The 26563-nt window shown below is 53.0% G+C and overlaps 5 protein-coding genes across 5 annotated transcripts; 3 read left to right on the forward strand and 2 right to left on the reverse strand.

The window, feature by feature from the left end:
* Positions 1–232: 232 nt before the first annotated feature.
* NCS57_01139000 (Utp13 domain-containing protein) lies at positions 233–3031 on the reverse strand (the record flags this gene model as incomplete). Its single annotated transcript, XM_053061107.1, has 3 exons — positions 233–2727; positions 2777–2804; positions 2855–3031. 3 exons carry the CDS (start codon positions 3029–3031, stop codon positions 233–235), a joined length of 2700 nt encoding a protein of 899 aa, XP_052909493.1.
* Positions 3032–3405: 374 nt separating this feature from the next.
* Positions 3406–5114, forward strand: NCS57_01139100 (uncharacterized protein; the record flags this gene model as incomplete). The annotated part of the gene is made up of 4 exons (XM_053061108.1): positions 3406–3441; positions 3495–3830; positions 3880–4058; positions 4112–5114. 4 exons carry the CDS (start codon positions 3406–3408, stop codon positions 5112–5114), a joined length of 1554 nt encoding a protein of 517 aa, XP_052909494.1.
* A 3289-nt stretch (positions 5115–8403) lies between these two features.
* Positions 8404–9508, forward strand: NCS57_01139200 (uncharacterized protein; the record flags this gene model as incomplete). Its single annotated transcript, XM_053061109.1, has 4 exons — positions 8404–8527; positions 8670–8885; positions 8942–9159; positions 9209–9508. The coding sequence occupies 4 exons, from the start codon at positions 8404–8406 to the stop codon at positions 9506–9508; spliced, it is 858 nt and encodes a 285-aa protein (XP_052909495.1).
* An 8587-nt stretch (positions 9509–18095) lies between these two features.
* NCS57_01139300 (uncharacterized protein) lies at positions 18096–19049 on the forward strand (the record flags this gene model as incomplete). The annotated part of the gene is made up of 2 exons (XM_053061110.1): positions 18096–18408; positions 18472–19049. The coding sequence occupies 2 exons, from the start codon at positions 18096–18098 to the stop codon at positions 19047–19049; spliced, it is 891 nt and encodes a 296-aa protein (XP_052909496.1).
* A 5081-nt stretch (positions 19050–24130) lies between these two features.
* NCS57_01139400 (FAD-binding PCMH-type domain-containing protein) lies at positions 24131–26162 on the reverse strand (the record flags this gene model as incomplete). Its single annotated transcript, XM_053061111.1, has 2 exons — positions 24131–26031; positions 26078–26162. The coding sequence occupies 2 exons, from the start codon at positions 26160–26162 to the stop codon at positions 24131–24133; spliced, it is 1986 nt and encodes a 661-aa protein (XP_052909497.1).
* Positions 26163–26563: the final 401 nt, after the last annotated feature.

Raw genomic sequence — 26563 nt, forward strand, 5'->3', positions numbered from 1 at the left:
TTTTGGCGTGCGACCTCAGTCAGGCCTAGGCCGTTAGCGTGACTGGGCTGCGACGGACGACATGAGGGCACCTGCAAGTTGTCATGAGATCAAATTCAAAGACAATTTATTTCCGCAAAGACTTGCAAGCATTTTATCTATATCCATTGTACTCCAATGATTGATTATCCGGGAATGAACACACAGGGGGTAAATACTTGGGCTCTGTATCAACAACCATAAGATCCATCGTCTATCCAGCCATGACAACATCCTCATCCAAAGCAGGTGCGAGATCATCCATCTCCTGCAGGGTATATTCCACCAGATAACTCTCATCGACCAGCTCCTCGGTGCGCTTGTAATGCCTCTCCGTGTAGACGCGAATGGCGTGCAAAACATCCTTCAAACTCTTCTGCCCCTGGGCCCCCTTGACTGAGAGATTCGAAAACTTGGACGCAGGATAGCTGCGGATGAGAGTCAACAAGATTCTCTGGGCCACTGGCGCCGTTCGAGCGTTCGTGTTCCAGTCTCGCAGTCTCAGCAGAAGTAGGAAGATTTGTTCGTCTGACAGGCTGCCCAGCACCTCATCCACAGCTTTCAAACCGCTCAGACTGCCCTTGTCGGGGTTGCTTGTTGTCATGACTGAAGTGAACAGGCTCAGGAGACGTCCTGGATGGTTGAGCTGGAGTGCGAGAGTGATAGCTTCCCGGAATGAACCAGCGTGGATATGGTTCTCCAGCTCCTGCTCCTGCTCAATCATCTTCAACGCAGCCTGTGATGCCGCCGCTTGAGTCTCGGAGGAAGTGTCCTTCCAAAAGGTCACTGTCGAATCACCACTGCCAGAAACAATAGTGTTGTTCTCTGGGTGCACAGCCACAGCCCAAACACGATCCTCATGGTTATCGAGTGTGCACTCTGCCTCGCCTGAGTTGGCATCCCAAACCTTAACGAGACCATCACCACCAGCGCTGGTGAACTGAACTCGCCTCTTGGACTGATCCTGTGTAGAAGGCATGTTCAACCACGCAACCTTCAGGACACTGTTGGAATGTCCCTCGAAGGTTCTGATGCAGGTATAGTTGGCGAGATTCCAGAGCTTGATAGTCTTGTCACCGCTGCCAGTGAGAACGACGCCCTTTCCGGTGACAGGGCCATCCTCGCCCTGAATAGCTGGCAGCTGTGCGGGAGAAAACTGAACCGACCAGACACCTCGCTTGTGACCGCGCAGGATGCCCTGAACTTCGCCCTCCGCCACAGACCAGATCTTGACCGTCTTATCCTGCGACGCGGATGCGAAAAGCTGGCTCGAGTGGTGAACATTGATTGCGTTGATGTCCTTGTCGTGTGCCTTTCGAGTAAAAACGGCGCGGGAACCGGTCTTGTGGCCCTTTTGCTGGGCTGTTCGAGGGATCTCCCACTTCTTGACAGTCTGATCTTGAGAACCTGTAATAAGGAAAGGGGGAGGGTTGTTCAGGGGATCAGAGCGCGCGGCAGATGACTCAGGAGGGACGCCCTTGGGGAGCGCGACAGCGCCCAGAGATTCGGCATGACCCGAGAATGTTGCCCAGCATGTGTAAGAGTTGTTGGCATGATCAATACGCCAGAGCTTGGCTGTATTATCCTTGGCGCCTGTGGCAATCCAGTAGCCTGACCAGTCGATATCGAGAGAAATAACGATTTCATCGTGGCCCTTGAGGAGAGCAACGTCTTGCCCAAAGTAAGGGGAAGAGTCAGATTCCCATGCAGATTCGCCACTCTGAGTCTCTGTCTCAGAAACAGACACGAGCCTGACATCCTCCGAGTTTGTGGCTAGGGCAACGAGTGAACGGTCTGGGAGGAGGTAACCCAAGTCGATAATGTCGTCGTGTGTTCCGGATATCCTTCGGAAGGGTTCCGGTGCCGAGAGTGATGACGCCTTTGCCTTCTTAGGGGGTCGGTACAGAGCCAGAGTGTGGTCGACCTGGACAAGGAGGATGAAGGGGAGACCAGGGCGGTAAATGCCAGACGCGATACCTTCCTCTTCACTCTTGGCCGCTTGCTGTGGGGTGAGCTCTTTGCCCGTATCCGTGTCCCAGATGCGAAGGCAGCCATTTGCACCAGCCGAGTAAGTGAGCTGTCCATCATCGATGAAGCCAGCCGCTTCGACAAGTTCTAGACAGGGCACCACCTTGCGAATCTTCCAAGACTTGGCATCCCACCAAGTCAGGGTCTTGTCTCTGCCTGCCGTAACCAGGGCGTGCTGCTCTGGCGAGTAGTCGAGTCCCTGAACGTCGGAAACGTGAGACTCGAGGTTGGCGACACAGTTTCGTTTGTGCAAGTCCCATACTCGAACCTTACCATCTTGGTTGCCACAGGCAAGTCTGAAGTTGGTAGTGCTGGCGTTCTCCTCCTCCTCATCAGAATCCTCCTGACGCTTTGATTTCTTCCCCTTGCGAGCAGCCTCATTTGAGCGAGCGGCGACCTCGAAGAAGTGGAGCGCAGAGACCAAAACAGAAGATCCACGGAAAGTGTGAGTAACGTAGCCTGCGGCGATATCCCACACCTTAACTGATCCATCAGTACCTCCAGTCGCAAGCAAGGTGCTGGTTCGGTCAACAGCAAGAACAACGACGGGCGTGCCGTGGGCCTTGACTGTTCGTGTGAGAGTAGCTTCGATAGATCCATCATCCTCAGATCGCTTGAGGGCATAAATCCTCATGGACAAGGAGCGCGAGCAGATGATGAGATGAGAGCCGGAGGGTGTCACTGCGGCATGTTAGTTTAGCTCAGTCGAGCATCTTTCGAGTAAACTCACAGGTCAAGGTAGAAATGAGCTCTCCGTCCTATGAAGAATTAGTCATGTCGCGTTGCAAGACTCCAGTGGGATTCTTACACCCTCGATTTGCGCAAGGTGCTTGCCGTTGGTCGGATCAGTGAGAATCGCATCCTCCCCAAGAACTGTCGCGAGAATTCGTGCGCCATTGTCGAGGGCTACAGAGCCTCCAGTAAAGATGGGTCGAATGACATGATCAACGTCAAACGTCGTCTTCAACGGCTGCTTATTTGCCATTGTGGGTGTGTTGATGCGAATGCGACCTGACGAGAAATCAAAGCAGAGAAGCTCTCATGAGTCCCGACTTCCTGTTCCTCGATTTTTTTTTTGGTGTCCGTGGCGACGCAACCTGATTGGTGAATATTGTGATTACATAAGTCGCGATCGCACTTGCCACACCTCCAAGCCACACCTCGTTGCGATCATGACAGCTCCCGACTTGTCTCGAACTTCATCAACTTTCACTTCACAAGCACCAAATTTCATCTCGCAGATACAAACCGCATTTTCAAAGTATCCTCGCCGTGCATTGCCAACGACTAGAGCTTGCGAACTAGCTACATCATGCAGTCCTTCTGTGTCTAGTAGATGAGCCTTCATAATCCTTCATCATGGGAATGCAGGGCCCCTTGACCGCTCAGGCGTTGGTACGAGATACACCATCATTTATCCATCATGAGGTGAATGCTAACGTGCAAAGGGTCGGTCTCCATATGACGATGTTGTGGAGTGGGATGGAGATCAAGATGATGAACAAAACGACGGATCAAGGCAACAACAGTACGACCACAGAGGTCGCCCCATAAACCCCGAGACCAAAAGAATCAACAGAGACATAATCCGTTCCCATAATGAGGTCATGCTTGTTATTGGCGTTGCTGAACAGGAGAACCCGACATCAAACCCAGAAGCCGAGTCGGAGCGTCGGCATGCGCTATACGAATATGATGTGGGAATGAATCTCACCTTCTCGGCAATGCGCTGTGTAGATGCCGCCGGTGCGTTTGGTCTTGACGGCTTCCGCCAGCGCATCCTCGTAGGTCTTTCACTGACCCAGCCATCATTGATTTTGCTAACATTTACAGATTTACAAAAGATACTCACACATCGCCTTCTGGGACCTGTTTGCCCAAGCCCGCAAGGACTTTTCTTTCACGAGAGACATCATGCCTGGTGCGGCAACGAGCATTCTCACCAACTATACCGATCGCAAACTTTTCTGGCTATGGAGAGATCGCCCCGATCGGATGTTTGCTCGTCGCTTGTGAGTGGACCGCAGCCTCCATGTGCGAATGCCTTTAGCTCACCCTCTATCAGTGTTCACGAAATGTGGGCGTATGCCAGGACGCATATCGAACTTTACGTAGCTTTGCAGAGGCTTGGGCTGGTCTCGAGCAGCAACTTGCTTCCCAGCCTTTCCTTCTTTGTCCCCTTCAGCGCTGACTCCCCCATTCCCGCTCCACCACCCCTCGATGGCCTCTCAGTCCAGTCCGTCCTCCAATGGATAGGGGGTGTGTGCATCTCGGCAACGCCTTTCCTTCTCTGGGTAATGACACAGAGACTGATCCGTGACCTACGACCCCAACTATGGAGTATCATCTTGCCTAGGCTTCCAAACACCAGCCCTCCTTTGGGAACCCCGACCAACTGGGGACCGACCGATAGGCCCAGGGACAGGGACAGGGCGGAGAACACCCATAGTCGAAGCGCGACCAACGATGTTTCGCCTCTGCGCGCGGTAGATGGCCAGGTACCGAATGATACTGGCCCTGTGGAGGCAGTGAGGCGACCGAGCACGTTCTCTATGCGCGATGATTTTAGCGATGAGGATGAGAATGAAGGAGCCAATGCTACACTGATCAGTTTTGATGTGGAAGCTACGGAGGCCTCATCGGATGGACCGCAAGGGCTATGGAGTGCTGAATTACGGCCCAGTGTTAACGATGCTCGAGGACTAAGCTCCCCTTCATACGTCGATACACTGCTTACCCAGCTCCCACCGCTTCTAGCGAACTACATCTTCTCCGAGGCCGCCATTCGAATACTCACAGCGCCTTACGAGAGCATGTCTCTTCGATTGCTGGCTCGCACGTTTCGTCTTCGGCTTGGCCTGCCTTCCCACGATATTTTCAACGTCAATCTTTTCAGTGGCCTCAATTCTACTCTCGTCATCAACTTCTTGAGCAGCCAATTCATTCATTTGGTGCTTTGCTCCGAACTGTGGGCTGGCTTCGCGACCGTATCTGAGCTGCTGCATACAACGCCAGAGGAGTGGAGGGAGGCGGAAGATCAGAAAGAAGGTGAATGGCGAGATGAATGAGCTTGGTTGGTGGGGCATGTATGAAGAATCAGGTACAAAGCACTCGTTGCACGCAATTGCAACCTCTCCACTCATGCCAACCTGACACTAATGCTGCTGCTCGAACCAGGATACCTACGCCCGATACTAGCGTGGGAGGAGAGTCGGATCGCTTCATCATGTCAGCCGCCTGCGTGTCGACCTTGGAGAAGACTAGGGCCTACTCGATATGAGCTGTCGACCTCAATTGTGCACCAGGAAAGTGACAGGTTCATCCGTCACCTTTGGGTTATAGCCCTAGTTGGCAAGGATGGCCTTGTTTTCTTCTTGGGGCCTTGGGATGCGCCCGCAGTCGTACGGTTCGTTCTCCTCCTCGTCCGTGGCGGCGGCGTCTCGGGACCAGAGGTTGCTCCGGCGCAAATGGGTTGCCCCGAGCAGGCGGGGAACCAGACACGGCACGATAGCACGCAGGATTGAGAAGGGACACGAGTTCTGAGGAGCTCAATCAGCAGGGGTAAGGGGCGTCCGTCTTCGTTGAGGAGGATGACATTGTTGACTGACGGCTTGGTCCAGCCCTGTGTTGCCAGGGGTTGAGTGCCACTGCCATGGCCCGAGAAGCCCGGCAAGGGCCCCTGTTATGCGCCGATCCATGGGCCCTGTTCGAGCGCATCTAGGGCTCGATGGGCTGGTTACACAGACAAGAACGGCCTATGATTGTTTTGTCGAGGACTGCATGCCCTGCTGGCAGCTGTTACGTACGAACTTGGAGGCTCAACAGTTGATGGGGCCTGCAATTGAGCTCGGACGCTCATCTTACGTTGCAGAGACCACGCCAATCGTCTGGGGAAGTGAGAGCCGCTGCCCCAGTCGACGCGGCACCTGTGCCGGCCGGGGAGGGGATCCATAACAGACCGGGCAACCTGCGCGCACGCTGGTCAAGCGCGCCGTGCAGTGGAGAGCCCTGAGAGAGGACTCATCGACATCTTGTCGTATTGTGGCGTCCTCTTGCCATGCCTTGGGGGCTGCGAATCCCTGGATGCGCCTCCTCTTGAAGAGTCATGGCCGGTTATCATCCTTGGCATTGAGCTAAGGTTCATCGATGCCAGGCCTAGCCCACCACTGCTCACCCCGGTGTAGCTTGACCCCCTGGCTAGCACGCGAGTTGACAGAAAAAGAGACAGTGGTGAGTGGACGGTCGGGGCCAGGCGGGCAAATATGTGAACGAATCTTACTCTTACCATGTTTATAATAACATCATAAAAGTTGCAGAAAATTATGAAGTTTCTTTAAATATTCCCTATTTTTATACTATTTATTAGATGACTTGAGATATGCATTTCATAAGATTTGGGAGGAGGGAGAAGTGGTTCCCTGTTCTCCCACCTCAAAGCCACGACCAGCTACTTCACATCCATGGATGGAAGGCAGACACAATCTCCCAGCTCTGCCGCTTCTGCAGCGCTGCTGGGATTGCTAAGAAGGTCGAGCCGTTGCCATCAACAGCCAACCGCATCGCTGCCACGCCGTCACCGTTGCATACGACGCCCTCCGTGATGTTCTCGGGGATAGAGCCAAGCAAGAGAAGTTGACGCCCGCCGCCTGCAAGGAGGTCATTCTCACCTCCACCGAGAGGACGAGGAGTATGCTCCCCGACCCCGCCATGGAGATCATCACGACCCCTCCGCACTTGAAACTCTGCCCTGGTCTTCGTCAAGAGTAGCGTCGCCACCTTTGACGAGCACTAGACAAGGGACGCTAATACCCGTCGCCCGAGACAGGGTTTTTTAGTGTCTTTATGAATGCAGTGCAGGCGCTAGACCTTGGCGGCACCGCGCGTGTAAGCCGAAGCAAGGTGTCGTTGACCCCTCTCACCTTCAAACCTTGCCTGCGTGCGAGCGTGCTTGGACGCCATTATTGACATGTTGCTTTTTATACTACTCCTAGAAAGTCAATTCGTTAGCTCGACTGCAGGACGCACTTGCTCGCCCTGGAAATGAGGAGGAAAGACCTTGCTCATGTCTCCATGAAGGGCGACAACTTGAAGTATAAATTGACCAGCTCTGCCATATTCTTCAGATCCTCTTCACACATCTCACATCCTTCTACATCTTCTCAACTACATCCATCTCTCCTCTATTCTGAAAAGCACTACCCTGTTCTTGAGCCTATCGCCATGAGCCCTCCCGTCGTCCAAAAGAGAGGACCTCGTATAGTTATCTATCCTCGCCCCCCGGCTCCGCCAACGGCCGAAAAGACCGCCGCTTAACGTTGAGATACACTCCAATTCGCAGCTTCTAGACTGTAGCGAACATCTGTTATGCGTTCCCTGCGCTCAGATTATTGCTATGGTTTAGGACTATTCTGAACTTGAACAACACAATGCCGAGGTACCTGATAAGACACCTTTGTTTATAAGCAGAACTGACTATAATATTTTCCAAGTACTGGCACCTACCTACATATGAGAGTCCTGACACTTTGATGGACCGTGCTGTTTTCCAAGTGGTGGGTATGGAGGGCGTGGACTTTGGACATATCGTCATATCGACAATACGGCTTGTGTGAGGATCACGGAGGAAAAGCGATTTGGAACATCGGGCTATTGCATCTAGGAGGAGGGATCAGGAGGGCACAAAATAGGCAATATAGTCAGATATCATACCAGTATTGGCTCTTGCGCATATTCGAGACGCTCTCGTCCACCTTGGCCTCTTTCTCATCTCCTTGAACTCGTAGCAATCTCCTTGTAAAGCTGGAATGTAGTCGCAGCCCCTGCGAATCCCAAGCGCGGTGCAGGAAAGCCGCTGGTTCCACCTGCTAGGATTGCCACACCAGCTGCGCCAACAGCCACTTGTTTTGACAAATTGGGGGCGAGATCAGTCTCTCGACTTTGAGATACAAACGAGGTACTCATTGCCCTCGTACCTTGGCCAGAGACAACCTCCACGTGCTGCAAGGCACACGAGGCAATTTACAGAGCTGCCCAGCACGCCTCGTTATTCGTCCGTCTCTGCATGTATTGACCGAGGCCTTGCTGGGCTCTGGGATTTCGTCGCCCATCTTGCCAAATTGGCCGGGCTTGAGAGGCTGTGTCGTGTCGCGGTGTCGAATACGTATCCATTCATGACCCTGCAAGTCAGAAAAGGATGCAGCAGAGGTCATGTCCGACGAAACGGTGAAGTACCGACATTGAGGTTTGGTTTCGGGTCTCGAGGCATAAATACCCATTGCAGGGCCGCCAGTATTGACTCTCTCGACCTGAAGCTTCCAGACAAGTCAGCATCCGTACCACTCAAGTACCCTCTCCATCATGCCCCTCACCAATGTTTCGCCTCCCAGTTCACACTCTCGGAACCCGGGCGCTGTCGAGGACTTGGAAGCCCAGCAGAGAACCACTGAGGATCTTCAGACAGACAATGATGTAGATACTCGAGGTTCGTAGCCCAGCCAGCGATATGGTTCGATATGTTAACCCGCGCTCCTCTGCACTAGATTCGGCGAGCAGTGAGCCCGACCGAGGAGGCAAGCCATCCAATAGGGTGTTATACTTGCCCAACGCTAACAGCGACCTTGCAGGCCCAGGCGCCGATGTATTGCACCTTGCAGCGCTGAGGGAGATTGACCCGACGAACATCCTCTTTCGCCGCTTCACAGGACTCGCCTCATTGTCCCTTGACTTGGAAGGCAATCATCTGGAGCAGCTAGGACATGATCTCAGGCAGATGGTCCTTGCAGGCGACGAGGGTGTCAATGACTTCAACGAGAAGTTTATGGCGAAACTTGGCCGTTATCGTACGACACCAGTGCTCATCTGCTTGGTGCCGAGGACATGAGCTAACAAGATCAAGATCAGTTTGGTTGCAACCTGAGGACGGTCCTTGGGTTCAACGAACCGAACCAGCAGTTGCTAACTAACGTGCTATCCTCTGCCAAACAGAGTTGGGTCCCGGGACAAGGCCTCCATCTGAATGCCTGTGACCATGACTTCGCGTCGCTCCTTGACACGGACAAATTGGACCATGTCTTAGCCCATTTATCGTATCAGCCATGGGCTCGACGCATTTTGGTAAGCAAACATGTCTGTTGCCCGTCGTGGAGCTGTTTTGACAACCAAGCAGAACATGTTCAGCCCCAGAACCGAGCAGGGTGTTGGTTTCGAGGCCCTGTGGATTTCTGAGAACTCTATTCGATTCGTTAGTGTTGGCATCTTCAACACGTGTGTTGGAACCTTTGTAGTTGCCCCAATGGCCATCCAGACACTCAAGGTGACGTCTCCTGCTGGTGAAGTTGCGACGTACCTGGTCTTCGTACTTGTTGCGGGCTTCGCGATCCAGATGCTCGTGCCCGGATTCACCAGGCAGCTTCTAGTGTATCTAGCGTATGCGGGAGTAATGGCTGCTGTCATGAGACAGTAGGACCAAGGCTGTTGTGTTGGGGATCTAGGTAGTGGAACGGAGGAACTGGCTAGACGATAGGACAGAGTGATGCTGCTCTCCTTGTTCCCGCATCGCGATGTAGTTCAGTTCATCGAAGTACCGGGTTTTGCCCAATGTTGTGCATCAAGAGAGGCTTTGTAGTCGGCGCGTAGTCTAGTCGGTGAGTCTCGGTGATCTGTCGGCCAGAGACAAGGCCTGGCGGGACGGAAGTAGCCGTGACGTCGGTGAGGCTCGAGGAGAACATGAACGGGTGACGTTAAGAAGAGACACAAGGCAGTCGAAGTGACTAGGAAGGGGTAGAACACCAGACGGCGTCCGTTGCGATCACGACGAGTAGGTAGGGGATACCAGAATTTGGGGAGGCCGGCCTACCTACGAGGGATGATGTGGGAGAAGTCACGGGGAGAGACCAAATTGCTGAGTGAGAAGGCAGATAGGGAGCTACCCGTCCGCTCTTGCTCCTGGTGCCGTTGCGGCTCTGGGGAGCGTGGCTAGAGGCAACCAGGGCGCGACACCATGGGGGTGGGCGGTGGAAAGTAGGGGACAACTTCAACCCCCTGGCCTTGCGGTACCGGGCACTCCAGGATAGATTCATAAATTATGCTCAACTTTGCTTCTTTCTATTCAAGCATATTTATTTCCCCTGGCCATTTAATCCCGCTGCATTGGCTTCATCAAAATGTACCTCCCTATGCTTTAGATCCAGAGACTCCGGGCTTGTTTGGGGCAAGTACAGATCGCTACCTGTCATCTGCCTACCGCCTCGAGGATCCGACCACCAGGCAGTTTATTTTGGGGGGCGCGGCTGCATCTGGGGTGGGATTAACATAGAACACAAGAGAGTTCGACAGGACAGAGAGGGGCTTCAACGATTGGCAGCAAGGGTTGAGTGCTTAAGGAGAGATTGCATGTCTTAAGAACAAGTTGCATCGAGTGTCAGATATTCTCCGTCCGGTGTCCGACTGCAGGAAGATTTCTTGTCCAGGCCAGCCAGCAGGGCAATAGTCCAAGGGAGACCTGGCGAGGCTCGACGTCTGTGTTTCTGCTTCTGCATCCTGTCACTGTCATCTGATCAGAATGCCCCTGCCGATTGACATCACTAGGTGCCATTCGGCGCCGTGGCCAAAGAGGAGGCATGACCTCAGTGCGCCTTCGGAGACAATTCCCCCGTCCCTGGTGGCTCCTCTCTTCGACGTCCGTCTCTCTCAGCCTCCACCTGAGCGACTGAAACAAGACCCCAGCTGAGCGGCATTGGAGTACCCGAGCTGTCCAGGAGCTCTCAGAGCTTGCCAACACCGTGAATCGCTTGATCCCACCGCACGTGTTTATCCCCGTGTGTGTCAAAGGTGGTGTATTAGGGCCAATCCTCTGCAGACCAGCCATCGATTATTGCGCCTTCAGTCTCCTACCCCTGCAAGATGGAAATAAAGGCAACTAAGCCCCTCATTGCCTTTGCGAACCACGGGCGAACCGATATCCAGCATGGATAGCGATGTTCTTGGTGGAAGTTCGAGCGGGGCGCTCTCGAAAGGCCATCGTATCATGCTTAAGCGGTCCATCGATGTTGAGGGTTCCCAACAAACTAGGTTCACAGTCAACAGGCTCAGCCAGAATCCAGCTTATCCAGCAACAGCCCCTGGAACAGCAACCCTTTGCAACACACGTAGAAACTCCCCAGGAACTGTGCGTTAGGGTTGATGAAGCCAGTTGGGCCACTCGCTCGGGTTGGGCCGATCTAGGCGGCTGGATGACTTGAGGGGATGCAGCGCTGATATCATCCTGTCACAATCGGATCTCATCGCTGACCGGAACAAACCTGTGCGACAAGGAGTTGGCGTCGATAGCATTCTCCCATTTAATGAATTTTCTGCTGAAAACCATCAGTTTCCCGTGCTGCAGTGAATTCGAATGCTCGAGTCATTGTTGGGCCAGAGCCCGGTGGTAGGTACCTATGCTTGGCTGCCATTGAAGGTAGGGTTTCCCTCACCGCTTGTCTTCGATCTCTCAACCAAAAACTGACCTTGACATCCATCCCCATGGAGCAGGCACATTCACTCGCCAAACCCATTTCATGGCCTCTTCTGAGGACAGAAGACCGTTGACTTCGTTAAGCTCTTCGACGACCCTCGATTTCCTCGATACGAGACTCGACATCTGTGCAACCTTCGGATCGGTCGCGACGGCCTGCGATGCCATGCCACACCACGAAACGCATGTCCAATAATTGGAGAAACACATCGCAACGATAGGTGCCTTTCTTGGAGTTCATCAATGTCATCGTTGATGCCCAGGAGGTGCTCGGCCAATGCGAATCCAAGCAGTGCTTGGACTACAGAAAGTCAGCCCTTGGTCCTCGGAATCAGATCGTGGATAGGCAAGGGACAGATGAGTGAGAACAAATCTAAGCATACCTGCATAGGCTCAGCCAAACAGATGCTAACATGTTGCCTTTAGCATAACTCTGTTCCCCAGTGAACAATTAGAAGTTGCCGTATCCTTCCGTGCCGATGTTGGTCGTCAATATCGATCAAGGGGGCAGAGGTTATCCGTGTCTTGGACCCCGCTTCGACGTTTGGTTACTGTGGGTAAACCGCAACCCATGCCCATAGCATTGGATGGCAGCTCTTACAAGACGAGAGCCCGTGGGGCAGTCTTCTGAAGCTGCGGAACAGTGTCGCTGCTACAGCACAAGCTTCTTCAAACGTGTCTGGTAGTGGGACATGTCGCCTTTAACAACGCGCCTGGTGCATTCAGTGGGAATGACCTGTGTGCGTGAGGGGCTAATCCTCGGCCACACGCCACTGAGCACGCTCAATCCCGTCCCGTCAGCTGAAGCGGCTTGCGAAAGCGGAAGAATTGGGGTAGTTGCAACGACTTGTCTGGGTCCTTGAAGTGAGCATCGGATGTCAGCAGGCACCTGCCGAGGTCGACCACAGATTGGCGGCCTGATAGACATCTTTGATCAAGCGGTGGACGCTTTGCCCCGTCCCAGTTCAGGCCCAGCACGGGGACTGTCGGCAACCCCAAGGTGGGCAAGGGATTCCCGTTCTGCGATGTTGGTCTTGCGGCTATGCCAACTTACCTGGTTGCAATACTTCGCCTCTTCATACGGTCCTTGAGATTCGGATAGTCGTCGACTCTTCTTGGCTGGATAGTCAGGAATATTCGGAGAAGTGGTTGCCCCAGTGTTGGTGGCGTGAAATACAGACAAATCCCCAACGGTGCCACACAACTCCAGCCCGCCAAACCCTTGTCGAAGCAATGAGCAAGCAGTTGGTGGGAGATGATTATTGCAGGACCCAGACTTGACGCCTGACCAGCCAACTCACTCAATACGGAATTTCACGCCCACATTTCTTTCAAGTACATTGGGATCGCATGGGAATGGAATAGGGATGATTTGGTTCACTGTGGTATTTCTGCAATTACTCGCTGCTTCACATCGCGATAAAGGTTTCATTCTGATCACCTCCTGAACGAAAGAGACTTCGAAGCCTTGGTTCTCCCCAGCGGGCGTGGTTTTTCTACCAGCCTAACCGCCTAATCACCACCACGCACATCGCCAGGTTTTTGAGGCCCCCAAACGATGATGACTCCGACCGAGCTGGATGATAATCTTGCATGCTTTTGGATGCTCTCAGAATGAGGCTGTCTCCAACATCGCAATAAGAAAGGGCGGTGAACAAGAGATTTGTTGGTCCTGCATTCCGAGATGCTTCGCCCGCCCTCCTCGAGAATGCCATCTCCGAATGGTCTGCCGGGTTCAGTCTCTTTTGTCGGTGAGACCAATGGCACGAAATCTTCCAGGCCTGGAGCCTAACGTACACCCTCACGATGCCTCAGAGGCTTCATGGCCAATGACGGACTGACTGTCGGCTGTATCCTCGAGACATGGTCCACGGGTTACTTCAAGTCTCGACGATGTACTCTATCTCTGACGCCCACCCCCCAACGGACCGGCCCGCGAGAGAGACTTACCCTGGCTTGTGGGGTCTGGATATCCTGTGCATCATTTTTCCCTGCAAGACATGCCAGACGCGGATCAATGCGCCTCATGGCACAGCCTTCTTAGTTGAGGTTTCGACCCCAGTCGACCAGGCTAGTTGAGCAGGAAGTGCAAGCCGGGCATCCATACTTCTGGGGCCGATCCTTGGCACCACCACCCGCAGGGCTCGATCCGATCGTTTCTCCAACGTCATCCCGCTTTCACTAGAAACGGCCCCTGGCGAGCATGAAATGACGAACGAACTGAAGACAAGCTTCCGGGATATTTAGCATGGTATTTCGAGACGGCTCATCAGCAAGTTCGACGCTCGGTAGATCTGCGCTGCCCACCACGCATCCAGGCTGTTTGGTCCGTTTGAAAGGTTGGATGGAAGGGCGCCACGTTCAGTCAGGTCTGCCAATTGTAGCCGAATTAAGAGTGGTACAGACTGCCTTCAGCTCTCTTCATTGTTCCATGTGAGCAGCATAGCTAGCTAATGTTATCGATGTCGTTTAGCGGCCCGGACAACTCCTACATCAATTCTCGTCAATTTCTGCTCAGGAGCGACATTCTCTGTCCAATCTTTTCGATGGGCAAGCGCGCGGGTTAAGGGGGGGGGAACGCGGCACCAGGACAACGACAAGGTCTATCCTGACCTAAGGGTAATTAAGAGAGCATCATAAAGATACTAAAATAATAATAAAAAGAGGTATAATATTAGGATATCTCTTTTATAATCTTGGTATATTTTTATAAGTTTATTTATTATAATCTTTTTACTATTTATGATGAACCAGACTACTCTCTGTCATTCTGGCGTATCAACCCACGTGGCAAGATAATGGCTTCAATGATAGCCGTAATTAGGTAGGTAGGTGAGTTAGGAGGTGTGTAACGTGTTGTCCCATCTGGAGGGTGATTGAATCGGAAGATTTTGGTGAGAGTTTCCATGGTTTCGCTCTATCAATCCAGCAGCATGGCCGGAAGTCCATCACTCTCAGGGGTCTAGTGCTCAACATGACCAGTGAAGGTCCCGTATTAGGTACTCAACTTGAGAGGGCAGTGTGGCCTAGAGAGTACCTGTGTTAAATTCTTGAACCAGTCTACACCACAAGCTTCATCATCGCGATGTTGCACTACCATGTCTAGGCCGCTGCCCACGACGTCGAAGTGGAGAGGAGTCGAGGCTGAGAAGGCACCAGGATATGCCTGGATAGACGAAAGGAACCGGTTCGGCGTGATAAATATAGGCACGTGCAAGGTACTGACTGTGCATGCTGCATATTGTTCTCCTCCTCCAGCCAATTGTCCACGAGCCCAGCAACGGTATCTGACACAACTGATGTATTCAGCAATCTGCATAGCACTAATGCAAGGTCCTCGACATAAGACTCCCCTGATTGGTATTATTCTGGTTTTGGAGCGAGTTATGCTAACCCCTTTCTTATGATTTGGAGAGGTGCTCTTCTGCAGCGGCATAGACTCACTGTTACCCTCCATGCATAACTAGCTCACAATGGCCGCCGTAGATATGCACGCTGGCATTTCTGGTGCTTCATCTCGCTTGATGCTTGACGAGAAATTGGGGTGTTTTGGGTGTGAATTTAGATATGCGCAAATGCGATGGATTCGACGAAGCTAGGTCAAGACACCACGAGGCATCATGAATTGAGAAATGACAGACATCTCATGGAACAACCCCTATCTTGACAAGGCGCGTATGCAAAGAGGATCTGCTTGACAGCCTCGCTGGTCTGTTGCCTCTCTCCGCACCAATCAGCCAGAACTCACGAGTCCTCGTGGAACACGTTGAGGCACAGAGCCATTGGCCATTCATAGAAGCTGCCTGAAACCTTTGTCGATCAGACAAGCCGCTAAGTATTGGAACAGGCGACGGACGCCTGGCGTGGACCTTCCTGGTGACTGTCAACATGGCTGGAACACAGCATGCTATTTTGGTACTATTGAGGGGGACGCCAAACATCCCGTTCCCCTCGATAATGCAGACATATCCACTCGATTCAAATTAAGCCGCCTTCAGCAAGTTAATAGACCTACCCCTGTCGACAGAATATCAGCCACGCAGTTTCCATCCTGCACTAGTGTGTTGCCCGGTCTTGGTGCAGAGTCGATGAAGCGAGGAGACCCAAGACGAGCAACAGGCTCAAGCGAGGGGGATGAGCATAGGAGCACACTAAGAGTCAGTGCGGGGAATGGTTGTTGGAGTGCCGTTCCGAAGCACCTGGTGAGCAGACGATGCTGCTCATATCTTGGCAATAGAGACCACCACCAGAACCTGTGGTAACTTGGAGATAACTTGTGGGTCGGGGAGTCTTGCTATACCTATGATATAATGGATACATCGGAGACGTACTGATCTTACTCCGGGAGAGCCAAGATCGCCTTCAATAGCGCTCACGACCCTGGCAGGGGGTGGCAGGGCTGAACAGGGCTAGTGATCCATCGCTCTCCATCAGCATTAGCATTGTTACACAGCATTTTATGCCTGTCTGGCCAACAGTATGGCACACCGCACACCGAATGGAAACAAACTCTGGCCAGCTCCGTGACAGAGAGCAAAGGCACCACCACTATGAAACAGAAGAGCAGCGCTCACCACCAAAGACTTGTGCCCTTGGCAACGGCTGCAAGACGACGAGGATCTTTGCGCACAAAAGCCCAGTTAGAGAGGTAATCATCAGCCCTTGTTGCCGATCTGCCCCTTTTATAGGATCCGAAACGACCATTTCAGTTTCTGCCCTAGCTCGTCCCCCATGTACGCTTTTCACAGCAGTCACACCTCTGAGCTCAGCAGCATCTAGGCAAGCCACGATACTCTTGCACCAGAGCCAGGCCATGGTTCCCCTGCCCGAAGGAACGCGCGAGTTCATTTCTATCACATCCTATTCGAGAATACACCGAGTCTGAGCGTTTGAGGGGCGGCGCCATGGCCGTTGCCTCGCACCTTGTCGCGTTCGTGTCGTATATGATAGACTTTTTGCTTTCTTTTTCTCGAACGACGGGAAATAGCGTCTAAATGAAGCGTTCGCCTCATGTTGAAGAAACTACTGGCAAAGGCTAGACGTGTTCGGATTCGGATGTGTCTCAGTAGGGTATAAAATCCGTCAAGGTTCATCGTTCTTCTGCAGTTCTCGTCAAGGTAGCACTGCTCTTCTGCCAGCAACTGAAGCACCCGTTTCTCCCGTACCTTTCTCCTCCTATCTTGTTTTTGGGCACTTCGATCTTTTGTCGTGCATCCCCTAGAATAGTCATGCGTGTGCCAGTGACTCCTGGGCCTGTTGCTCCTGAGCCTGCCCCTATTGTCCGTATTCCAGTCACGACGAAGCAGACACCACGAAAGTCCGAGTCCGAGCCAGCCGGCGAGCTCCAAGGTTCCGAAAACAAACAATACAGCTTCAGCCACTCTTCAATTCCTCGTTCGGTAATCATTGGCAAAAGCATGAAGGTGAAATATTGAAGGCAAAGAGGTACGCAGTTGGGGCCTGTGAACCGTTTCCGCCATGAATATCCACTCTGACACTAAAGAAAAATAGAATCACCACCTCATCACCAAATCTTGGAATCTAATAATGGCGGGCTTTTGGGGCGTAATTCAAATGATTGTGTATGAACCGGCAGCTGGGAATTGTCGGTCTGTATGTCAAAAAGGGTGTATGCAAAATTGATTGAAGGACGAAAATGGACACAGATGTGTGGTATTGAAAGTAGTATTGTATAGCAGCTTAATAATCACCCGCTCATCCTACCACTCCTACACTCTCCTGGGAACGACTTACATGACAATAGGCCGACGTTCGAATTAGACGCGGCCCATGCTACACAAGCGCCAGATCTGTGCGGAGTAGCGCGGCTCGTGGGATTGACAGTTGATCCATGCCGACGGCAATAGCCGCAGCTCGGAGCCGGGGCACATGCCGTATACCAAGAGAGTACATATAGGCAATGTGACGAGTCGCTCGCTGTGTGCATGGCCCCCATCCCTGAATCGTCTGCAAGGCATCGACAGCCACACGTAGCTGGATGTAATTTGCTTTTCCCGACAAGGCCAATTGAGAACAGCCGACGTCAAGCACATGGTCCAGGGTCGAGGCCGGCCTTGCTGCACATCAACGAGGCTCAGACATATGGAGGTGTAGTGGGGGAGGGGTATAGTAGGGGGCCTCAAGGCAAAGAAAGTAGGTATGGTAGGTTCATCACTGCAATCGGTGTCTAACAACATAGTATTGCAGCATTCGACGTCGGTATTGCATGGTGACGTCGCGGCCGCCTCGTTTCGAGAGATTTGAGTCGGAGGATAAATAGGTCTTGTCGAGCCCTGCGAATCGATTCATCGTGTAAGCCTAGTTCAACAGCCGGTCAGCATTTGCAGCGCAAATTGGAACAATTCTTGGATCTTCCCCAAACAAGTGTCAACATCATGCCTGGTCGTGAGCCCACCGCACGTCGCAGTGTAGACATCACGTGCCAGCAAAGCTGGAGCGAGGCGACACAGACTGATGAGAGGCCCGCAACCCCAGGTGCTGAGTGAAGCCCATGAAGCAATTGATCGATAAGCTAACCATGCCTTGCTTCGCTACTCAGATCTCGAGGGTCAGCCCAAGAAAGGTACGTCCTGCCCTTGACATGCTTGGATCTGGCACTGAGATTGGATGCGGAAAAGAAACACCAGGATGGATTCGCCTTGCGCAGGAGCAGCAGCTTGATCCGAGGCACATGATAGCTCCCCGCTGCACGGCGATAGCGTGGTCATGCGTCATATACAGAGCGCGCCGTGTGTTGCGTGTCTGGAAAGAAATCCAGCAAAAGTCTTTGGCGGGTGAAGAAGACATCGAGGAACTTTTGGGGCAGCTTACTGAGGAGCAAGACCAATACCGTAAGGCCGACCGCCTCTCCCCAAGACAGCTTGTCCATTGTCGGATAACTAAAAGATCATTAGAGCGTCTCCTTCTCCAGACAAGCCAGACTTTTGGGATTGATCAACCGGACAAATCCTTCCAGAGGCATCTCCTGCCCAGCTGGAGGACTCTTCTAGGACCTGAGGACGATGCCATCTTCGCCGAGGAGATGAAGCGCGACTGGGTATCACTCTCGCAGCCACAAAAGCTTGATCAAATGGTCAGCCGCATGCTCGCAACCAGGATTGGACGATGGGTCTTTGTAAGTATAGCCCGTCATCCCGACTCCTTGATGGAAGGTAGTGACACCCAACAGAGACCGTTCTTGGCCGGGAAGGAGAAGATCGGGGGGACCACGATGTACAACTACCACGAGGGTCTCATAAAAGCCCTGATTTTGGTTGGTTTCAGCTGCATTATCGGTGTCTTCGCATGTGCTCCCGTGGCCATCCAGTCCCTCAATGTCAACTCAGTTGCGGGAGAGGTAGCTACATACCTTGTGTTCATGATCGTCTTTGCCTGGTTGAGTCAAGCCCTTCTCCGCGGAGACGAGAAGATCCTTTTGACCTGCCTTGCGTATGCTGCCCTCATGGCGACTGTGATGAGGCAGGGCGAATAGCTGAGGGCTTGGGGCGTGGGCAGAGGTGGGAGGCGAGAGGCGAGAGAGAATTCGAACTTCGTGTGTTGTATCGACCCTAGCATGGACTGTTAGTATAGGTTCTAGCTCAATATATCGATGGGATGCTTCTTCACGATCGTTGTATCTGCAGTGATTGTTTTGATGACACTGGGTACCCAAAACACAGGGCGCAATAGGGGGGGGGAAGGTTGGTCAGACAAACCAGCGCAAAGCAACAACAAGTTGGCTGAATTAAAATATAATATGAAGATTTAATAATATAGAGCCTTTAAAGCGATGGAAATAGAGGACAAGGAGCCTGGAAAACAACGCGCGACGGTTTGCTTGTATTGAGTGTTGTGGTTTGGCAAAATACTACCAGAGTGAAGAGGAAAGGAGAAGAAAGTGGGTTGGCCGCGACTACCGGTGTTCTTGCGGCTCAGCGCTGCCAGCCATGGCCCACGGAGGCCTACCTAAGCAGGTAGGGCAGACATGTAGGTACTTCTCCAGCCCTGGCTCCCGTCCTATGAAAGACTACCTAGTTCACTCCGACAGTGAGCGACCATGAGCGCCGAAGCGAACATGTTACGCGGATTCCATCTTGATGCAAATAACCTTCTAAGGCTACATATGATCGAGCCGGCAGCCGAGATACTCTTGCCAGTTGACAGTTTCCATCCCTCAGCGTCAGTCTCGCAAGGGCTTCTAAACGCTGGAAGCGGAGACCTTCATCTGGCGGAGATTACCCACCACCGCAGAATTGGACAAGTTGTGTGGAAGATGAGAGCTGGAAAATAGCAGGGGGCTGGGGAGTGTACAATGGGTGACCCAATGGCAGGTGCGTGTGAATTGATGCCATGTCGTCGTGCCCGTCGGTACATATCCTCCCCGACGCCTCTATCGCGGGGTGAATAAGCACGAGAGTCAATGCTTGGGCGGCGGTGCGAATGCTCTCGCTCCGAGGGTCGGCGGACCTGACAGATGCCATCGTTCAGGATGCTTCGTTTGACAATGCCGCGTTGAAAGTACCTATCGAGAGTGTTAAGGCGTTGGGAAATGCCCGGGGGTTGGGCGGTGAACGTAGGCATCGCGACCTACCGAAGCAATGGATCCCCTGTGCGGGCGAACTGCTGGTCAAAAGAAGGCAACCAGCCGGTTACCTAACCAGGACATCCTCCTAACAGTACCTAGTAGGCCCGATCATCTCCTCCTGTCACGGGAAAAACGACTGGCTGACCAGGCTTGATAAATACCCGAATGCTGTCGGTGATCGGCCGTCTTCTAACCGGTATCCAAGAGCGCCCCGATACTCCCTACCGAGCACGAAAGCTACCAGAGCAGCCGCCGAACGCGGAAAAGGCGTCAAGCTTTGAATCGTCGGGCGCTTAGAATTTGACGTCGGGGGAATCGTGTCCTAGCATCTTCGAGAAACGAGCAAACACCATCCGGGATGACGAATCGCGACCGACTTTGCCAACAAAACACCTTCAAGACGCGTCTCAACCAGACCAACTGTTGATGAGCATAATCGGTCGTCTTCCAAGTCTTGGAGAGTATTCCGGCCAGGTGTAATTGGAAGTTTGGCGCGGCGAGGCTGAGGAATCCGACCTTGACCGCTCTTTCTCGAGTCAGCGCGGGAGTTGCATCATCACCTGCACATCCCGTCAACATTGGCCCAAACAACGAGTTTTCGACCTGAGCCCCCTCGAGCCCAAACCGAGCCCAAACCGAGCCCACGATCCGCGAAAATGACACGAGCCGTCACAATTTTCGACATTTCCCCCAGGGACGAGAAAATACACCATGCGGGCGTGCTGTCGGCCCTTGCGGCAAATCCGAGGTGCGGCGCTGGTACCGAACCGATAGGAGGTATCTCAATCGACCTCGCAGCTAGCCCAACGCCCTCGGCCTCATTTTGCTCGCCATCGATTGAATAACACGTCCAATATCATGAATGATGAATCGTTCATCTTTGTTCGGGACCAGATCCTCATACAAACGCCTGGTGCTGCAAGGTTAGCATGGCATGTTCTCGCAAGTGCGATTGGAGGGGGGGTACCTTGAAGATACGGATCATGGAGGCGAGTCTGCGGATGTAAGTAAAGGGAGGAGAGCAAGCCGGTCCCATGGAGGCAAGAGACGTGATGGCTGATGCATCCAGTCGTCCCATTCAGCCAAATCGTTCAAGAAGTCGACCAGGAGCCGTGTCTGGGAGGAAGTTCATCTCGATATCCCTCAGGGGTAGCAGCCTCTCTCTCGGCTGGGTCCCTGATCCGTCAGGCCGGCCATCGTGAAATACCGGCCCGGCTCCTCAGATCGCCCTAGATACTGCCCGAGTGCGTTGTGGGTCTTGGGCTTCTGTTCCCCAACTTCCAGATTGGAGATAGCCTTGACAAGGTAGATATTATCTCGCTGTCTGTTTCTCTCGACGTCTATTTAGGCGCTTGTGTGTTTTACATACATGCGGCCAAATGCGTCATGGGGGTATGAGCCAATTACGCTCGACAACGCTCCTCTCCCGTGCCTTGCCTACTGTACCTATCAAGAGCGGGAGACGAGGCGGCTGACAAAGCTGCTCTGAGACTGCGAGTCGCCCATGGCATGGATCCATGGCTCATGATAGCTGCACCTATCAAGTTTTTGAGCTTTCAGTGTCAATCTGTGGATATGGAAAAGGGATTGGCTCACCAACAAGGACAATAAGCACATGAACTTGTTGCAAATTGGGCGCGTTGGAAACTCGCTGCAGCCTTCGCGACGACGCCCATCTCATGTGGCCGGCCCAGTGGATGTTTGGATCTCACCGTCTTCTGGTTGAAATGCAGTTGGCTCTGCTGGCAAGACAAGCTCGCCCGCAATATTGGCCTTGATGCACCTGCGGTATGACGGCTTCGCCTTGTTCAAGGGGCCAAGGTCACGAGCCTCCGTCTTTTGGGTCGAGCGCGTGCTACTCCTTACCTTCGTGATATACGGGGGCGACTGCTTTTGGCGTTGGTGGCGCGTATCCCCTAACAGGGCCCTTGTCGCCAATCTCTCTGCCGCGTGCCCGTCTCGGGTTCTATGAAAGAAGATCACTGTGCTATTTGATTGCCTGCTTCCTTACGAGAAGTGTCCTGGCAACGATCGCTTCTCCTTTCCTCTAGCCGCAACAACGGCTGAGCCAGTTGAGAAGGCGTGCGCTGAGGCACTGTTCCGCGCATCCCGGATTCTTCGTTGAGAGCAGTCGAGTTGCCCCAGGGGGGTTTGTTCCGAGCTTCAAGAGCCTCTCGAGTAACCCCCCCTCTTGATTCCTCGAGGCTTCGGGCACTGTCTGCCAATGGGACATGGAAGCGTGGCTTTAGCATCTCGGGTTCGAGCAAGGCGAGAGATTATCAACACTGGCTGCCAGCTCAAGCCCCATCCATCCACCACGAGTTGCACACTTCTTCAGCCCCCACTGAGGCCATCCTGTGGACGCCTTATTATCAGTCGGGATCAGCAAATAATCTACCTCTGAACATGAGGCTATCTTCAACATCGCAAATAGCGGTGAATAATGAACCTGTTGGTTTCGACTTTCAGGAAGCTCAGCCCCCTTCTCCTAGGGTGATGGCATCCCTGACTGGCCGGCTGCCTACGAGCCTTCAGCGGTGAAGCCGGAAACAGAGGGTATCACCGACTCTCGTCTCCCAACGCACACCCTCACGATGCCCATGAAACCTCTCGTCCAATGAAGAGGTAACCGGCAACTGCACCTCCAAGGCTTGGGCATCACGTACACAAGGTCTCGGCCTCCGCCAGAGCGGTACAGCCCGCGAGAAGAAGCCGTTGCGGGCTTTGGGGGCTAAGAGCAAGCGTTACCGAGGTCATGAGGAAGGCTTCTGTGCGTCATAAGTCCCTGCAAGTTAGACACATGATGTGCATCTCTTTTGCACTGCCCTCCCGGTCGGGGGGGCGTGGACCTAAGTTGAGCCTCAACCAGGGAGTGAAGTTGGGTGAATGTGCAGGTCGGCCTCTCCAGCCTGCTTCTGGGGGGCAGTCTTGGCATGACAGCCCAAAGTCCAGATCACTGATGACGCACATGTGATTAATATGGTGTTGGTCGGTTGTTATTCATGTTGGAGAATGCCGCGCGGGTGCGAATAGCCGCTCATCTGTTCAGAACGCATATCAGGACAGGTAGTAAGTATCGGCAGGTCGGTCTCTCAGTCCAGGACATGGACATCATGTATTTAAATATCTCGAGAAGTACTCCAAGTCGCAACCACGGGCGATATGAGTAGGCGACCTTCATTTGAACTGATCCACCCCGCGCCCATACTTTAGGGGCCTTTGAATGTAATGATCAATTCTTTGGTTGGCTGGGTAGCCCAAACCTCCCACGCGGCCGAAAATCCGTGGTCACGTGTTATCCCAGTGGATACCCCTTGAGTCTTAACTCTCAGTGATCAAGCAGCATAGCTAGATATTGGAGTTCAATACTCTGTGATTAGTCAAGAGCACATGCTACTGAGTCTTAGAGGATAATACCATTTGGGAAGGCCGGTCAGCTCCTTGAAGTTATATGCTCTATTCGCAAGATATCCTCGGACGACAAGGGGCCTAGCAGTATAAGCATGCTCTCCCATAACGTGTTAGTTAATACCTAATGTATTAAACTAACTCGGCTTCTCGTTTTCAGCGAAGCCGATTGATATAGGTTCTGTAGCAGTTTAGCTTTACTACTTAATATACTCAGTACTAGGGGGTGCGATTTCTTACACCAGCAACCTAGGGGGACTCTTCGTCAAGCTCGTATTCCCAAAGAAAGTTACAAGGTTACCATACCAATACCCGACTCACTTTCTCGCAAACAGTTATTGAAGCGAATACGGACAAAAATTTCAGGGAAGTATGGTGTATCGCTATTCCCGAGCCCCTGTTCAAGTATGAGAAGGAATGCTTCACTCTCAGGGATGTTAAGTTGTCTTCAAGAAAGATGAAGACTGGGAACCGAGATCAGAGAATTTTTCAAGTAGAAAATAATGAAAATGAGTTTTAAGGATTGATATAATACATTGATTGATCAGAAGGCCTGAATAGCTACAAATACATAACCCCTACTACACTCGGCAAAGCTTGCTGTTCTGGTTGGGCAAGTTGCCAAAGATCTTGTCCTGGAGCTCCCACTTGTCCGAGCCAACGCCGTTGGTGGCGTAAAAGACATCATTGGGATCCCACTTCTCCTTGATCTCGACCAGACGCTCCCAGTTGTTACCCCAGAACGAGTGCTGGAAGTCGGGCTCGATGTAGTCGCTCTCGGAGCAGTACGCGTGGCCACCAGGAGTCACGTCTCGCCATCGCTGAATGTAGTCGTTGGTCAGGCTGTCGGAGATATTCTTCTTAGTCTCCTCGTCGGCGGTCACATCCCAGAAGACGGCACCAATTCCATGGACGAGAGCTGTTCGCCAACCTGGGTTGACGGCTGTGTCAGGGTAGCCCTCGTGACCAGCATAAAGGTTGAAGGCGATGAACCAGCCGTAGTCCTCGATACTGCCCTTGACGGCATCAAATGTCTTGCTGATAATCGTCTCATTTGCCCAGTTCTCCTCAGGGAATAGGCGGCTTCCTTGGCGGATGGCTGGGTTGCCCCAACCCTCAAGGGGGAATGAGGCCTGCCAAGCAGGGTAGAAGTCGTCATACTCGGCGTACTCGGGTTTGATGCTGATGCCAAGCTCCTTCAGGTCTGCAAACAGAGGGGCCACGAGCTTCTTGAGCTTCTCCACGGTAAACTTGGGAGCGAACCAGGGCTGCATAGAGAAGCTGTAGCCAGGTTCGGTCTTGGTGATGAGGAAGTACTCGTAGTTGCCGTTGTCCTTGGCGTACTCGGGGAAGCGGTCCCAGAATGCCTTGACACCCTTCCAGAACACTTCGTCAGTGAGACCATCGACGCCAGAGGCAAAGGCAAAGGTCAGGGTGGCGACGGAGACCTTGGGGTGAGCCTTGACAACCGCAGAGGTCACGACGCCAAAAGTGCCACCACCTCCTCCACGGATGGCCCAGAAGAGATCAGGGTTGCAGCTCTCGCTGGCGGTGACGAGGTGGCCATCAGCAGTGACTACCTCGAAGGAGAGGACAGAGTCGGCAGCCATGCCGTGGATTCCAGAGAGAGGGCCGTGGCCACCGCCCTGGATGAAGCCGCCCATTACACCGACGGTCTGGCCTTCTCCACCGATGACAGTGACACCATGCTCCTTAGCAGCCTCATAGACCTCGTAGGCCTGGACACCAGCTCCGGCCTTGACAGCAGGGCCCTTGTAATCACCCTCCTCATAGTCCTCGTAGACCTCAATGGACTTAAGGTTGTGAGTCCAGATGGATAAGGCGCCGTAACCGGTAGACTTGGCACCAAAGTCGTGGCCAGTGTTCTTGATGACGAGACGAAGATTCAGACTGCGGGCCAGGTTGATGGCGAGCTGGATGTGCGCGACATTTGTAGCATCGACAGTGTATAGAGGGTAGCCACCCACAGTGCAGGACTTGGCGGATGCAAAGAGAGAAGGGGGAAGACAGGACTGGCCCTGGTACAAGACGGCGTTGACAGCAGTAGGATCCTCAGTTGGAACGTAGGAGTTGTTGAACCAGTTGTTCATGAGATAATCGCACTTCGCCTTGTTGTAGTTGCCAAATTCAGAGTCCTCATAACAGACCGAGGCATACGGGACTGTCTTTTGGAGGGCATCACCAAGGAGGTAGTCAAATACTGCCCAGAGCGTATCGCTGGGGAAGTAGTCGTCTCCAGGGGCCGTCTTGCACTGACCAAAGAGACTCCGTCTGTGGATAGTCACTTCCTTGTCATTGTCAAACTCGAACAATTCAACATGAGAGAGTCCAAGGGAGGTGAGGTTGTTGAGGACCCTATCGGTGAGTTGCGTAGACTCATCAAGGAAGAGAGGAGCCTTGGCCTTGGAAGAACTCCTGGAGACAGCCTCGCTGGCTGGAGCAATGGCCGACTTATCGACGGCTAGATTTTGTTAGCTCTGTTTCAGCACGTAATCCATCGGACTCACGTATGTCCTTGCCACCAACTTTGATAGTCTGGGCAAAGGATGCGCTAACGAGCGCCGCCAAGGTAAAGAACCGCATGGCAGACATGGTGACCAAGAGAGACAAACGACTGACGACAGTGGTCTAGAAGCTCAAGACTAGCCGGGTAGAGGCGGAATCCGTGGCCCTTCTATAAACGCCACAGCTCGAGGGAATCGTCCAGAAGGCATGACGAGCTGTGGGTGCGATGGATCTGCCAACTAGCACCAGGAACCACACCATGGGCTGAGGTTGGAGATATTTCAGGAGCAGAGACAAGGCATGCCATAGTCGGGAACCATGGAGAGTGGAACTCTGTTGGCTCTGGGTCTAGAGGCATGAACGAGAAGGGACCGGGTTGTGGGCGGAGGATTCCCCGACAACACAACCAACAGACTCGAACTGGATGCCACTAGCACGAAGGAGCAGGACCGAGAACACTGGATGGATCTGGTGATTTTCTAGGAACG

Source organism: Fusarium keratoplasticum, chromosome 9 (assembly GCF_025433545.1).
Source record: "Fusarium keratoplasticum isolate Fu6.1 chromosome 9, whole genome shotgun sequence".
NCBI lineage: Eukaryota > Fungi > Ascomycota > Sordariomycetes > Hypocreales > Nectriaceae > Fusarium > Fusarium keratoplasticum.